At 46.3% G+C, this 17,151-nt stretch overlaps 1 protein-coding gene across 1 annotated transcript in view; it reads right to left on the bottom strand.

The window, feature by feature from the left end:
- TBCA (tubulin folding cofactor A) overlaps positions 1-17,151 on the bottom strand; it is an 85,673-nt gene that overhangs the window by 22,521 nt on the left and 46,001 nt on the right. Inside the window, exon 3 of the mRNA XM_030193247.1 lies at positions 8,447-8,533. Coding sequence (XP_030049107.1) covers positions 8,447-8,533 — 87 coding nt within the window. The remainder of the gene's footprint in view (positions 1-8,446; positions 8,534-17,151) is intronic.

Genomic DNA, 17,151 nt, shown 5'->3' with positions numbered 1-17,151 from the left:
CCTGAACCTCAACTATCTTGGTTCCCTTTCATCAAGAAGACTTCAAGAGGAGGAGCAACTGGGCAGGAGAACTCCAACTTGAAAGCTGTAACAATATCCAAAAACCACTGGTCTGACGTGATTTGGGCCCACACTTCCCAAAACTCATGAAGACATCCTCCCACTGGAGGAAAAGAGTGGACCAGGCATGCATCATTGCAAAGCCCAGGAAGTATTGGGCACTCTGAGAGGAAGACTTCATGTCTGCACGAAAGGAAGACTGGCGTGTCAAAGCAGGACTTCTGACCATATTGCCAATGACAAGGCCGGTACCGCCTACTGTCTCAAATCAAGAGTCCCCTGAAACAGAAGACCAGAGGTTTCTGGCTTATCCTCCGGTAACTGCTGTGACTTAATTTTCCCCAGTTACTGAGATTTTCTCCAAACAGCCACTTGTCCAAAAAATGGCAGTTTAACTAGATGCGACTTTGATGCTGCAACCACTGCCCAATAGCGCAACCAGAATTGCTGACATGCCGTAACAGCCAAAGCCATACTTCGGGGTGTAACCTGTAACATGTCATCAATAGCATCCACCAAGTAGGTCAATCCTGCTTCCAGTTGAGCGTTATGGCGCCTGTCTTGTGCTGCAGACTGCTGATGCCACTTCAGGCATGCTCTAGCCATGAACGACCTCCACACTGTCGCTTGAAAGCCCAAAGAGGCCACTTCAAAGGCTGTAGGTCTTTTAGGGCAATGCCCCCCTTCCAAGGCCAAGGTGGTCTTCTTAGTATACCCTGGGAAGCTGCAATTTCTCTTTCTGCTCTGGAACAGCTAGAGTCGAGCCATGGATCTTCCCACAGTCAGCCCTGCACCCAGTGAGACTCATTCTGGTGTAATTAGCTCTTGAATGTTTGGATGCATCAAGGTCTTAGAAGGACCTCTAAGTCCACTCATGATTGACAAAGATGAACTCCTGACGCTGATGCAGAAAGCACCTCAATGGAAAGCACCACCAATGGCTCAGAAATAGAGTATGGAGCTCTTCTTCATGAAACAACCTCAGTACTTTCATGTCATCTCCCTCCTCTATTGGCTTCTTGAATGATGGCTCCTCTGAATAGACTAAGGCCACATCAGATAAGGAGGAAAAAGCAGAGATAGACTTCCAGGAGTGGACAGATGAGGCTAAATGAGATCACTTAGGAGTTGGAGGGGCAGTGGGGTAAGAAACCAAAGCACCTTGCAGCAATTCTGACCGTCCCTGCTTCAGTAAATGACTGCTGTAAGAGCAATATAAACTCAAGAGAAAACAAAGAACCTGATGCAGCTGAATGCTCCGTCTTGCCTCAAGGTTGTAAAATGGCAGCTCCCCTCCACATGTGATCATACAGATGCTGTTCCAATTGGCCCCGATAAATTGCTAGCTCCCGTGCTCTCCTGAATCAAACTGTACACCGGAGAGCCCAGAGTCCTTGGCATATTTAGATTCTGCGCTAAATTCGAAGACATGCTACTGCTGAATGTTTCCCACATGTACCACAGGATTCCTGGCTTGCATGCACTTCACTTTTAACCTGGGTGCTAAACCTCCACAAATTGCACCCGCCCACCTGACACCCTGTGGTTGCTTGCTCCCAAGGCAGGCCAAATGCACTGGCCTACACGCTGAACTGTCATGACTTACTTGCAATGTTTCACCTCTCTTTTTCCCCCCAGACATACTGGAAGCAAGTGGAGGGAGAGCAAGGTAAAATTATGTATAATCATACCTGATAATTTTCTTTCCATTAATCATAGCTGATCAATCCATAGACTGGTGGGTTGTGTCCATCTACCAGCAGGTGGAGATAGAGAGCAAACTTTTGCCTCCCTATATGTGGTCATGTGCTGCCGGAAACTCCTCAGTATGTCGATATCAAAGCTCCATCCGCAGGACTCAGCACTTAGAGAATTACACCCACGAAGGGACACTCTGCCCAGCTCACCACCGCCGAAACGGGGGAGGGGAATTAACCCAGCTCATCCCCACACAAGTGGGGGAGGGGAATCCGTCCAGCTCATCCCCGCGGAGCGGGGGAGGGACACCACACCCGCCGATGCGGGGGGATCTGGCTTATCCTGCAACCGCGGGAGGAGCTGACTGACCCTAACACCGCCGAAGCGGGAGGGGTACAAAGCTGCCCTACAGCCGCACGAAGCGGGAGGGAGTGCCGGCAGAATTTATGTCTCAATCCAGCCCCGTAAAACGGAGGGGAGAGGAATGCAGCAGCTCACTGTAACACAAAGTCGTCTCAACTCTTGAAGAATCCAAGTGAAAGAAGAACTTGAACACGAAGTCCTCCTGAAGTAACTGAAGGCTAAACTTGAACCTAAAATTCAACCAGAATATAAACAGTACAGATATCTGGGAGGGGCTATGGATTGATCAGCTATGATTAATGGAAAGAAAATTATCAGGTATGATTATACATAATTTTACCTTCCATATCATCAAGCTGATCAATCCATAGACTGGTGGGATGTACCGAAGCAGTACTCACCCAGGGCGGGACATAGAAATCCCTGACCTCAACACTGAAGCTCCAAACCGGGCCTCCGCCCGTGCAGCCACAGTCAAACGGTAATGCTTGGAGAATGTATGAGCCGAAGCCCACGTTGCCGCCTTGCATATCTCTTCCAAGGAGACGGATCCGGCCTCTGCCATCGAGGCTGCCTGAGCTCTCGTGGAGTGAGCCTTCAGCTGGATAGGCGGCACCTTCCCCGCGGCCACATAAGCCGCTGCAATGGCTTCCTGGACCCATCTTGCCACTGTAGGCTTAGCAGCCTGCAGACCCTTACGAGGACCTGCAAACAGGACAAACAGATGATCCGATTTCCGGAAATCATTGGTCACTTCCAAGTATCTGATGATGACTCGTCTCACATCCAGATATTCAAGAGCGGAGTACTCCTCTGGGTAGTCCTCCCTACGAAAGGAAGGGAGACAGAGCTGCTGATTCACATGGAAGCGAGAACCAATCTTGGGCAGGAAGGAAGGCACTGTGCGAATAGTCACTCCTGCCTCAGTGCACTGCAGAAAAGGCTCTCGACATGAGAGCGCCTGGAGCTCGGAAACTCTTCTGTCTGAAGTGATAGCCACCAAAAAGACTGCTTTCAACGTCAGGTCTTTCAGAGATGCCCTCGACAAGGGTTCCAAAGGCGGCTTCTGCAATGCTCTTAGCACCAGGTTGAGATTCCACGCAGGCACCACTGAGTGCAGAGGAGGGCGCAGGTGATTAACTCCCTTGAGAAAGCGCACCACATCTGGCTGCGAAGCCAGGGAAGCACCCTTCAGGCGGCCCCTGAAGCAAGCCAGAGCCGCTACCTGGACTTTAAGGGAACTGAGCGACAGGCCTTTCTCCAGACCTTCTTGCAGGAACGCCAACACTGAAGAAATTGGAGCAGTGAAGGGAGAAAGTGAGCCTGCTTCACACCATGCTGCAAAGATACGCCAAACCCTGGCGTCAGCAGTAGAAGTAGAGCGCTTCCTCGCTCTCAGCATAGTGGCGATGACCTTGTCTGAGAAGCCCTTCTTCCTCAGACGCTGCCGCTCAATAGCCAGGCCGTAAGACCAAAGGGAGAGGGATCCTCCATCACCACGGGACCCTGATGTAACAGGCCCTGCTCCACTGACAGCCGCAGAGGATCGTCGACTGAGAGCCTGAACAAGTCCGCATACCAGGGACGTCTGGGCCAATCCGGATCCACCAGGATTACCCTGCCGGGATGCTTTGCCACCCGGTCTAGCACCCTGCCCAACATGGGCCAGGGCGGGAACACATAGAGGAGCTCTTGTGTCGGCCACTGTTGGAGAAGAGCATCTACTCCCAGGGATCGAGGGTCCCGTCCTCTGCTGAAAAAGCGCGGCACTTGGCCATTGGCCGATGACGCCATCAGATCTAGGCTCGGCTGGCCCCAGCGCTTCGTGATGTCCAAGAACGCCTGAGCAGATAGTTGCCACTCTCCGGGCTCCAAGGTATGGCGACTGAGAAAGTCCGCCTTGACATTCATGACTCCGGCAATGTGGGCCGCTGAAAGCTGCTCCAGGTTCGCTTCCGCCCACTGGCAAAGACTCATAGCCTCCTTGGCTAGAGGGGCGCTCTGGTACCTCCCTGGCGGTTGATATAGGCCACAGCCGTGGCATTGTCCGACAGGACCCGTACAGGCTTCAACACGAGTACCGGGATGAACTCCAATAACACCAAGCGAATGGCTCTGAGTTCCAGGAGGTTGATAGACCACTTGCCTCTGCAGGAGACTAGAGCCCCTGCGCTGTCCTTCCCAAGCAGTGGGCTCCCCAGCTCATCAAAGAGGCGTCTGTCGTGACGACAATCCACTCCGGGGTCACCAGAGGCAATCCTGCAGACAACTTGTCTGTCTGCGTCCACCAGCTCAGCGCCTTGCGCACTGCTGGGTCCACGGGAAGGCGCACAGCATAATCCTCCGACATCGGAGTCCAGCGCAGCAGCAGAGATAGCTGTAGTGGTCTCATATGAGCCCTGGCCCAGGGCACTACTTCCATCGTGGCCGTCATAGAGCCCAACAGCTGCACGTAGTCCCAAGCCCGAATAGGAGAGGCTACTAGGAACTAGTCCACCTGAGCCTGAAGCTTGACAATCCGATTGTCTGGCAGGAACACTCTGCCCACTTGGGTGTCGAATCGAACTCCCAGATACACCAGGGACTGAGTCGGGCGCAGCTGGCTCTTCTTCCAGTTGATGATCCATCCCAGGGAGCTCAAAAGAGCAACTACCCGGTCCATAGCTTTGCCGCACTCTGCATAAGAGGGGGCTCGGATCAACCAGTCGTCCAGATAAGGATGGACTTGTACTCCTTCCTTTAGCAGGAAGGCCGCTATGACCCCCATTACTTTGGAAAAGGTCCGCGGAGCAGTAGCCAACCCGAAAGGGAGGGCTCTGAACTGGAAGTGTCGTCTCAGGACTGTAAAATGCAGAAAGCGTTGGAGAGGAGGCCAGATGGGAATATGCAGGTACGCTTCCTTGATGTCCAAGGAAGCCAAGAACTCTCCTGCCTTCACTGCCGCTATAACAGAGCGGAGAGTCTCCATGCGAAAGTGCCTCACTTTCCAGGCCCGATTGACCCCTTTGAGGTCGAGGATAGGCCGGACAGAACCTCCTTTCTTTGGAACCACAAAGTAAATGGAGTAACGTCCCTTGCCAATCTGATTTTTTGGCACCGGAACGACCGCACCCAGGCGGATCAGGTTGTCCAAGGTCTGCTGCACTACCACAGCTTGACCGGAGACTTGCAGGGAGAGAGTACAAACCCGTCTCTTAAGGGTTGGCAGAACTCTAGCTTGTAGCCGTCTCTGATGACTTCCAGCACCCACGCGTCTGAAGTTATAGTGGTCCACTCGCCCAGAAACGAGGACAGCCGTCCTCCAATCTGCACTGGGGCGTGGACCAAGGCCCCGTCATTGGGTACAAGACCCTGGGGGAGGACCGGAGGGAGCACCTCCGGGACGGCGGTCTCTGCGAAAGGAATGCTGCTTGGGGGAGAAATTCCTCTTGAAGGAAGAGGGGGCAGAGGAACCCGACTTGCCCGGGCGGTATGGAGGTATCGGGACGAGTACTAACCCGAGCCCTGACCTCTGGTAATTTCTTGCCCTTAGACGTGCCGAGATCGGTCACGATTTTGTCCAGCTCGACCCCAAAGAGCAGCTTGCCTTTAAAAGGCAATCTAGCCAGGCGGGATTTAGAGGCGTGGTCAGCAGACCAATGTTTCAGCCAAAGCCACCGCCGCGCAGAGACTGTCTGAGCCATGCCTTTAGCTGAGGCTCTCCAGACATCATACAGCAAGTCTGCCAAATAGGCTAAGCCCGATTCCAGGGCCGGCCAATCAGCCCTCAAGGAATGATCCGAGGGGGAAGCCCGCTGCACCATAGTCCGGCACGCCCTGGCCACATAGGAGCCGCAAACTGAGGCCTGCAAACTTAAAGCAGCTGCCTCCAAGGATGACCTTAAGGCCGCCTCCAATCTTCTGTCTTGGGCGTCCTTTAGGGCCGTGCCACCTTCCACCGGCAACGCCATTTTCTTAGTCACCGCAGTGATTAAAGAATCCACGGTAGGCCACAGATAGGCCTCACGTTCACTCACAGCCAAAGGATAGAGGCGGGACATAGCCCTAGCCACTTTAAGGCTCGTTTCCGGGACATCCCATTGAGCCGCAATTAAGGTGTGCATGGCATCATGCATGTGGAAGGTTCTAGGCGGGCGCTTCGTCCCCAGCATAATGGCAGAGCCAACAGGGGCTGAGGGAGAGACGTCCTCCGGAGAGGAAATCTTCAAAGTGTCCATGGCCTGTAACAACAGGTTGGGCAAATCCTCTGGGCTAAAAAGCCACGCTGCAGAGGGGTCATCCGCTCCATCCGAGCGGGGATCTATCTCCTCCAAGGAATCCGCAAAGGATCGTTGGGAGACCTCAGACACGCTGCCCTCATCTACATCGGAGGAGACAAAAGTCCTCCAAGGCCTGGAAATCAACCCGAGGGCGTTTACCTCTGGGAACCTCAACCTCTTTATCAGAAGAGGGAGCAGGGGCAGCGTTTTGCATGAGGAAAGCCTGATGCAGCAGCAAAACAAACTCGGGGGAGAAACCCCCCAGACTGTGCACTTCCGCAGCCTGGGCAACAGCCCTAGGCGCACTCTCAACCGGCGCTCGCAATAGCGGGGGAGAGACATGCTGCGCATCCAAAATGGCGTCCGGCGCGAAACTCCGTGAAGGAGCCGCGCGGGAAGAACGGCGCTTAACTTTAGCCGCTTTTGTGCCGTCGCCCAAATTAAGGGCGTTCATGGCATTAATGTCTCCAACTTCAAGGGCGGCCCCGAAGAAGCCGTCCGAGCCGCGTGGCCGGCCAAGATGGCGGAGGCGAGGAGCGGGGATGGGCGTTTATGGCGGGAAAAAAACCGCCACGCCGGAGGAACGACCGGGACATTCATCGGTCACTAAACTATCACCCATCAAGGGCGAATCAGGTTGTAAAACCCCCGCATCCCCTCTAGAAGCGCTCCAGCGATCCGGGGAGCGACCCTTTGCGCCCTCGCCCTCAGACGCCATTGCCACGAGGAGAAGAATCGGGGAACCCCCTGCCCGCTATAAAAAGGTAAAATTACCTGCTTGCCGCTCCGAGCTGTAACGAACTGGTGTCCCAGTGAGTAGCTGCAATGAACGTTTAAAGAAACGTCGAATTAAACGCCTTTAAAGACGTTTAAAAATTTTTTTTTTTTTTTTTTTTAAACGGAGCCAGCGGGAGGGGGGAGAAAAGGAGGGACCTGGCACCACCAGGTTTGCACTTGCTCAAAAGAGCCCTCAACCCCAGGCCTCAACAAAACCTAAGGATTAGGCTTGGAGGCCTAGCCAGAGCTGCTGCTGTGTGTGACCACCACCTGCTGAGATAGAGAACATACTGAGGAGTTTCCGGCAGCACATGACCACATATAGGGAGGCAAAAGTTTGCTCTCTATCTCCACCTGCTGGTAGATGGACACAACCCACCAGTCTATGGATTGATCAGCTTGATGATATGGAAATTGCACTTGCTTAGCTGATGCCGGTTTGCTCACACTGAACTGCTTTGACATATCTCCCCCTCCCCCCATCAGACATACTGGAAACAAGTGGAGGGAAAGAAGGGAAGTGTGATTACTTCAAACCCCCTGATCGAGTCCCAATCTGACACAGAACCACGGAAGACCAGTAGGCAATCTGGGAAAGCCTGCACTAAAGAATTTTTAAAAATTATTCTTCCAAAAACTAATCAGCTGGCACTCAAGTAACTCACCTCTGGTCTCCTCTCAAGAGTAGAGGAGAATGACAACAGTAGGCACCCAGTGGAAGGGGGGGGGGGGGGGGGGGGAGGCAAGGTCAGGGTCTTGGCACCACCAGGTTTAGCGCTCTTGCACTCTATAGACTGGCCTCAGCTACTCCTCACCCACTGGTCTGTTGCCAACGGCGAAGTGAATCAGCTCCAAAAGGACTGTTGCCTATAGCGTCCCCTGATCTATGCTCCATCAGGAATCTGTGCCTACAGCCCGCATGGGAGTGGCCTACTTGTAGCTGCAGTACCAGGCCACATGTCTAAAACTGCTGGTGCCAGAGAAATATTAGTAAGCTGGAGGAAGCACTAGCCACCTACAGAAGGAATGAAGTCAGCTCTAAGCTATTTGTCTCTGCCTCAATTTGCTGACAGGGGGATATAATATAACTCACTCATCTGGACTGGTCTAGTATGGTCAATAAGGAAGAGAGCTTAAAATTAAGGTAAAATTAAGGGTGTGGGTAACACGTGTACACGAGGGAAGAGCTGATTTAATTCATCCATAATTGCTGTACATTTTTATAAGTGCATATTTAATTTCTGAAGATAAAGAAAATTTGAAGACTTGTCTCATGTTACAGTACTTACTAACAACTCTGTAAGGTCTCTATATGCAGCTTCCAATCTGCGCTGACAATCTGGAATCATCATTCTGGATTCTTGTAAGATTTCGGTCTGCAAGAACAAATTAAATGGAACATAAATATTTTAATGTTCGACAGCTACAATACATTGAATTCATTTACAAAAAAATATATATCAGAAAAGGCTGAAACAGTCAAACTCTTCTTAGGGTAACCACTGTAAACCAATGAAAATCACACTTTCACTTTCAAATGAAATCACCAACTGATTACGTTTACAGATTTTGAAATTTTAATTTATGACCAAGAATTATTATTTCATTTGAACTTCCCAAGGATTTCTATAAAATAATTACTGCAATGTAACATATGGAATTAATGAAGCTGTAAAAATACACCAGCCTTTCCACTTAAGTTTAAGTTAACAGCAAGATCCAGCTTTCCAGAGAGAATTTTCTAAAAAGGCTATTTAAAATAAACACTCTCTCCTGCTGTTGTGAACAAGCTTCATATAAAAAGGGATCAGGTGGTTATATAAATATCTCCTACATCTTTGGGTAATAAAGAAATACAGTGCTCAGATAATATCACAGAGATAATTACTGCATGAAAAAGTTATTGAGTTATTGATCACATCGTGTGCACACGGCAGGAGATTCTGAGTGAAAGACAAAGGTAAAGAAAAATGAAAAGCAAAGACCAGCAGGTTCAGATTTTTTGATTCTTATCATGCATAAAAAGTTATTACTTATCTTTGCACTTCATTTTAGAAGAGAGATTTATTCTCACCATGCAGTTCAGAAAAAATTACTAAACTGGCACCCCACAGAATCTGAGCATCTTGCCTACCTACAAAATCATGTATAAGAACATTTGCAGAACAATTTCAGCTTCTTGTCTAATAAAATAAAACAGTCTAGATGCAATAAACATTTTAAAAAGTGCAATTCAATTAAAATGTAATAGCTGCAAAATCTACTCTACAAGTACTTTACAAGACATTGCATCATATACTTAGGCGTTTAGCTCGTATATATAGGGAAGAGAGGGGAGGTAGAAAGGGACTCTGGTTTGGGATTAAAAAAAAAAACAAACAAACACATACGCACAGGAATTTCAACCAAACTGTACATCAAATAAGAGGAAGAGGCAAGGTCTCACAAACATAAGATGCAAAGCAACAAAAATGAAATCTAAAAAGAAATATGGGGACCTTAAGGGGACCCTGTAGAATAATCACCCCTGGCTACTATTAATTTTCTTCTGCCTTTTTAATAGTCTAGATCTTTTGCTTTTATATGCTAAATAATTTTTGTTGGCAAAGATTTGTTTTTGGCACTACAAAATTTGGGTAACATACTGGTTTATATTAATTTTTATATAATTAAGTTTGGGAAATTGATAAAAGTATTTCTGTTGGATAAAGAATATGGCTACATTATATAACTGATTCACAGATCACAGAATGCAGAAAACTAAACACTTCTTATGCAAAAATAAAGAACAGACTTATGGTAAAGATGATTGATATGTAAAGCATTTTTCCCAGATTAAATGATGGTTCTATAGGCATATATTTTTCTAAATGTTTGTTATATTTTATATGCTGTTTTTCAGAATCTTACATATGCTTGATGCAAGATGTCAAAACATCTGTCCATGTTGGGTTTTATGTAATTTTAATGTGTTTTATTAATTGTTTGCTGTAATTATTGGCTTATGTTTCACTTTTACTTATATATTTTTGCTTGGTATCAAATAAGAGACAACTCATGTTTTAGAGATTATTAGTACTAAACAAATGTTCAATATTATATAGGCTGATGGTTTTAAAAGCAAGATCAAAACTAATCAGAACTGAAAATTGTTCTGTTTATTATATTTAGTTCACATGGATATCATATTTAATTTAGTGGGTGTTTATAAAATATCCACAAGCAAATTTGGAAAGAGCAGAACACGCATAAAGAATTGCGAAACAAGTTATTTTCCTGCAAGCAGATGTTCCCTTTGGACAGCAGGATACAAGTCCTAACAGTATGGGTGACACTTACAGAGTCCATATGGGACAGCTTCTCCAGATTAGTATGTGCTAGAAGCTTATGGAGTTCCTTCACTGCACATGTGCACCACTTCCAGCCTGCTGCTGTTGCATGGGACCACCTCAGTCTAACTATTCAGCATGAGTACAGTACAGCTTCTTGGAGAGGTAGACGAGTATGCAAGGGCTTCTATTCTGCTGGACACAGGAAGTATACCTGCCACAGGCAAGTAAAGAGAAGAAACTTATCTGTAGCAGGTATTCTCCGAGGACAGGCGACTTTATATTCACACAAGTGATCATGTTGCCCAGTCCGGGACTTATGACAAGCATAAAGTAGAGCTTTGCGGAGTGTGAGACACGCTCCACCGCGCATGAGCAAGTGCCTTCCCACATAATGCAAGACCACAAGGTTACCTCAGTAATATCCATCATGTAAATTACAGGAAAATGCTTTCACGAATCATACCATTAGATTATCATTATACATTTATTTATTTCCAAACAAATCTTTTTTTACTCTTCTTACCAAAGTCCCTTTTCTATACAAAAGCACAGCAAAACTATCATAACCAATCTAAAACATATCCCCATTCATTCATTCATTCCCCACATTTGTAACAAATTAAGGTTATCAATAGAAATCAAACAAAATAAAACATGGAAAAGAAAATAAGATGATACCTTTTTTATTGGACATAACTTAATACATTTCTTGATTAGCTCTCGAAAGTTGCCCTTCTTCGTCAGATCGGAAATAAGCAAATGTGCTAGCTGACAGTGTATATAAGTGAAAACATTCAAGCATTACTATGACAGTCTGACAGGGTGGGAGGATGGGGGTGGGTAGGAGGTATGCATGGGGACATCAAAGCATATCATTGATATTCTAACAGGATAGGTGTGGATAGGTGAGGGGAGGGTGATCAACAGAGAAATACAGCTGATCACCCTTCCCTCACCTATCCATACCTATCCTGTTAGATGTAACAAATTAAAAAACTTCATCCAGAGTTTAGTCCGTGATGAAAGTTTTTCTTCTCAATAAATCACCAGTCTTCCAGGTGAACCCACATCTGGTTCTACCCATCACATGGTCCCAGTTTTTAATCACGGAAATCTTCACAAACTCCTCAATTTTCAGCTGGTCTAGAATCAAACACTCTTTCTCCTCCAAAAGATTGCCCAGCTCGACACAGAATTTGTGTTTCGCTCAATGGTGTCTGACATAGAATTTGTGATTTGCTCAGGTCTGCATCAAGACCTGGGGAGGGTGAGACCCCCATCTTTCTGAGCCCCAATGAGAGCTGAGGATGCTCCTGCTGCAGTTCTCTGTAGCAAGAGGAAAAAAAATACATGGGAGACAAAATGGCCACCATTCCCACCAAAAATAATCGGGACCATAGATCCCGAAGTCTTCGTACAGGGAACCTAAGCCATGCCGCTGGCAGTGGCTCCCCCCCCCCCCCCCCTCGAGGCCATTTCCCTAGTCAGAAAAGGTTCATCACAGGAGAGGCAGACAGACAGGTTCTTGCAGGCAGCAAAAGTTTCTGCTGGCAGAACTGCCCGGCCATGTCAGACCCAGGGCTCTAGCGTTTCAGCCATCTCCATGATCACTTGGGTACGCTCCAAGTTTGTTTCTTTTTCAAGGCTGCAAATGTAGACCTTTTTCCCCCAGTTCTATTTCTTGTACCAGGGAATACAAATTGAAGCAAGCATAACTAATTGTTTAACTACCCCTCTATAGACCCCCGTGGGATCCTTCCACACGGAGGTGTACAGAGGGTCTGTTCTTCTATGATCTTGTGGACCGCCTCCCTGAATTGCAGCGATACTCCTGCCCATGGGTATCGCTGTTGAGGAGGCATCAGAAGGCTCAGTTCAGATCTTATTCCCATGACCACAGCTTTCTGTCTCTTTGGATCTAAATGAATCTTTGGCTATTTATGTTCCGTGAGAAATCTTACTTGTGTGTGTGTGTGTGTTAGTTTGCAAAACAGATAGAAGATAGAGAATAAATTGAAGCAAGGACAGAAACAGTGTAGTTAAAGAAATAGTCTTTTTATTCTTACCAAATCAGACTTTAATCAGATACATTCATCAGACAAATTCTGGGTTCAACTGACCGGAGCTCTGCGTCCTAGATGCGTTGGGGAGAACCTCCAACGATCTATCTGATGCCCTTCTCTTATATAGTATCTGGTCCTAATACAAGTCTATGAGAAGGGACTTTTTTCCTAATCTTGCTCAATCTCTCTGAATCATACCCGGTCAGGTGCCCTTCTTTCCGTTTTAGCTATTGCAAGTTATTGTGCAATTTCCTTTTTTGTAAACACTTCCCTAGATATGGACATCCAAACATTAGCTATTGCAAGCTATTGTGTAATTTCCTTTTTTGTAAACACTTTGTTCTTATGAAGATATCTAAATATGGATATATCAATTTCATAACATCTTGTGATCTGGGTGCCAACTTATTAAAGACAGACTCCGTGTTATGAACCAAACTTCTTATCATTTCTGTCTTTAATTTCTACATCATGTGTGTTACACTCAATTTGGAAGTTGCACCAGGTTTCATTAGAACTCACCAAACAGTCCTTGCTCTTGCAGGCTCTCTGCTATAAGGCCATCAGCTTGTTATCAGGCCTAGTCAGTGCTTTTCAGCTGTTTAAAGCTATGTAGCTTGGCCCACCACTATTCCAGTGGATAGGTCTTAAGCTAGAACACATATTAACTTGCAGGAAAAGCAAGTCCTTGCTCAGCCAGTCATAGATTTTTAAACCTAGCTGGTATTTTTACAGCCTGAGTCCTAAAATCTGGCCTTCCACCCTTCCGGTGGGCATCCAGTGAGGGCCTCTTGCTGTAGTATAATTATACATTCCCCACTTGTCACCCCCTCTGAGGAGGGGTGACACAAAGCTCGTCAAGCTTGTCATCATCCATTCCAGAAGGTGGCAAGCTATCAAACTAAAGGGGGAGTTTTGGTCTTACAAATTGCTAGAAGGTATGGTGCAAGACAGGAAACTTCATTCTCAGGTGGTATATTTTTGGGCATATGGAATTCCCTCTATATTACCCAACCCCTTGGGCTTAATCCTGATGTTACCCCTCTTGAGGTAATAGCAATTTCAGGTGGATCATACTAATAAACACTTTCAGGTCTTGCTATGACTTCTATTGTATCTGTTGCATAGTACATGGGGAGATAATCTAATGTATCTATCTCAGTGGTCCTCGGAAGGAATAGTGGTTTTGATTAAGCATTGTTATGGTGGCTCAACAAATATATGGTTAGTACTCAGATTGCAGGCTGTTTTAGGTTGTAGGTATTCAGAATCCTTAAACAGGTCGGAGTGCCTGGATCTTACTATTACTCATCATTAGCATCCAATCATGAGCACTAAAAAGTGGATAGCAAGTATGAGGTTGCCTCATACAGCAAAAAAGGGTCAATCCTAGGAATATTTATATTAACAAAGATCATGCATGGATTTTGACATATGCATAATGACCTGGAAGTATGGGAAGCATTTTATATATCCGCTACCCCACTTGGAGCTTAGTCAAACCTACAGAAAGACATGCAGCTTAAGTAAACCTACACCAAAGTTAAACAAATACATAACTGGTTGATACTAACAGGGTTTACACCTACATTATGATATCTTAGCCAGTATTAGGGTTTGATGTTACCCCTGTGTCTGAGCAATATCAACTTCAATTTAAATTACATAAACAGAAATAACGGGGAAACTCTTAGAAAAACAATTAGAACAATAAAGGAAATAATAGGAAAATAAAAATAAAACCTTTTCAATATATAGACAGGATTACTGCTAAACTGAAAATAAAACAAAATATGAATCTATAATGTCCATAAACAGCAACAGTAAATCTCAAATTAAGTATCCGTTCTGAATTCTCTTTCATCGATCATGGTTGAGGCGGTGGAAGCGCTGAAGAATCTGGACGGAGATCTGGGTTTTCAGGCTGGCCTGCTGAAGGAAGTGGCCGGTCTTAAGATGGTTAGGCTGGTAACATCTGGTTCTGCGGCTGAGTAAACCCGTATATCTTTCACATGGACCCAAGACTTGTGGTCCAGTAGTTTGCAAGGTGTAAAGATTATTGCCACAACCTTGGGGGATCTAACATCATTTGGGCCTAGATAGATCTAGAAGACGTACTTGTGGTGTACAAACTTGGATCTTTCCATGTCTTTATTCTAGGCATGCATCATCATAATCAGTCCATCAAGAGTCAGATAATATATAGATGTCAAGAGAAATGAAAGACAATGTAAACATGGAGAAAACAGTGCTAATTAAGTGCAGAAGCAAAAGGGAAACCATAAGGGTACAATAACGAAAAGCCAATTTACATAAATAGCAATAGTATATATGAAATTATATCTCCTGATTGGTAGGGATCAGAGCTTCAACTTCAACCCTCTTAATACTAGGAATTGGGATTTGCATAATATATCCCCACTTCTGGCTTGCATAATGTGCAAGACAGATTGGTAATTATTACGATGAGATGATCTAATACCTATGGTTAAGTATATGGAACAAAAGAAAAGAGTACAAAAAAGAATAAAAACCAACAATATAAATTGATTGTTTGAGTTATTGATGTATGGAGGGTCAAAAATATGGTGAACAAAAATAGTCAAAAGGCACGGATAATGCGTTGCAATCTATGGCCAGTAGGTATGGAATCTTCACCTGCGATGATTACCATTCACCAAGGGTTGGGCCCTCAGCTGCAGGAGGCCAGCAGGACTTACGAGCTAGATGATTCAGAAAGAAGGGTAGAGGCCAAAGCTTCTTGCAACTCCAGTAAGTGGAGAGCCTGTCTCTTTCGCTCATGGACCAATTGATGCATCTGTTGAAACTCACGCTCAATAATGTCTCGTATCTCACACCAGGTAATGTTGGGGTCTGTGCATCTGTCCTTCTAATCTAGCGATTCTTTGCTGCAACATAGCCTTCAGATCAGATACATTATTGGGTAGCTCTTCTTTGCTAGCAGTCGTCTCCTCGGTGAGGGACGTCAACGGGATTCCTGTATCCATCTGGGGAAAGGCAAAACTTAAACAGACCAGTAGTGCAATTTATGTGGTAAATTTATTGAAAGAAGTCATAATGTTAGGAGGCGTCATGAAGAACCATTGCGTAAATACAAGAATTAGAAAACGAGCCTATTTCAGACAAGGGGTTAGGAGGCGAGTCGTGGGTATAAATGCACGCGTGGGTGTAAATGGGGGCCAGGAAGGAGGCTTGGTAAGAAACAAAACATCGAGAATGAAAAAATTATACATAATGAAACTGCCTGAAAGCTGCAGGGGAGCCCAAGACAATAACATCTAAAGAGGGAGTATGGGCAAGGAGGGGAGGGGGATAGGGAAATGCACCCCTCTAGCAATGCCCCATGGTGCCAAGCCAATGCCTCACCCAGTGGATGCTAAGAAGATGGGGCCCCTCTGGCTCCTAAGAGATCTCATTTAGACCTCCAGGAGTGAGCAGATGAGGCCATCTCTGCATTTCTCTCCTTATCTGATGTGGCCTTGGTCTATTCAGAGGAAGCATCACTGGAGGAGCAGTTAGAGGAGGAAGAGCTCTCTCCTGAGGAAGGGGATGATCCAAACTTGCTGAAGTCGTTTCATAAAGAGGAGCTCAGTACTCTTATTTCTGAGGCACTGGCAGTGTTTCCCATTGAAGAGACTTCCGCTTCGTCGTTCACGAGGGAGCTTAAAAGTCCCTCTAAAGGTTCCTGGATGCATCCAGACATTCAAGATCTGATTACAGCAGAATGGGTCTCACTGGATGCGGGGCAGAGAGTGAGAAGAGCCATAGCTTGCCTCTACCCATCAGTTCAAGGAGAAAGATAAAATTCCAGCTTCCCAAGGTGGACTCCCTGATTATATCGGTGACTAAGAAAACCACCTTGCTGGTGGGAAGGGCACATTGCCCTAAAACACTAATAGGATGGGAAGCTAGAAGACTCACTGAAACAAGTCTTTGAAGTGGCATCTTTGGACTTTCAAGTTAACAGTGTGCAGCTTGTTTGTGGCAAGAACATGCCTGAAGTGGCTTCAGCACTTGGCAACACAAGCCAGGCACCATAATACCCAGAAGAAGCGGGGTTGGCCTACTTGATGGATGCTATTTATGACAAGTTATGGGTTACAACCCACAGTATGTCTTTGGTTGCAACATTGGGCAGCGGATGCAGCATCAGTCATGTCCAGTTAAACTGCCCTTTCACAAAAAGTGGATATTTGGAGATAATCTCAGTAACTTGGTGAAAGAACAGAGGGAAACTAAGCCACAATGACTGACGGCGAATAAGCCAAAAGACTCTGGGTTGTCAGTCTTCGTGGGGGTGCTCGATTTCAAGACAGCAGACGGTACCAGACTGGTCAACAGCAATATGGTCAGAAAGCCCGCTTTCAAGCATGCCAATCCTCCTTTTGTGTGACCAGGAAGTCCTCCTCTCAATCAATCAGCTAGAGCGCCCAATGTCCCCCAAGCTTCACAGTGATGCAAGGCTAGTCCTCTTCCTCCAGTGGGAGGACATCTTCAGAAGGTTTGTGAGGAATGGGCCAAAATCACATCATACAAGTTCTAGATATTTTTATACAAAGTTACTACTTGAGAGTACTC

The sequence above is a fragment of the Microcaecilia unicolor genome, chromosome 2 (assembly GCF_901765095.1).
Source record: "Microcaecilia unicolor chromosome 2, aMicUni1.1, whole genome shotgun sequence".
Classification (NCBI taxonomy): Eukaryota; Metazoa; Chordata; class Amphibia; order Gymnophiona; family Siphonopidae; genus Microcaecilia; species Microcaecilia unicolor.
Note: the sequence above shows the minus strand (reverse complement) of the source record. Positions and strands in the feature narration are given on the sequence as shown.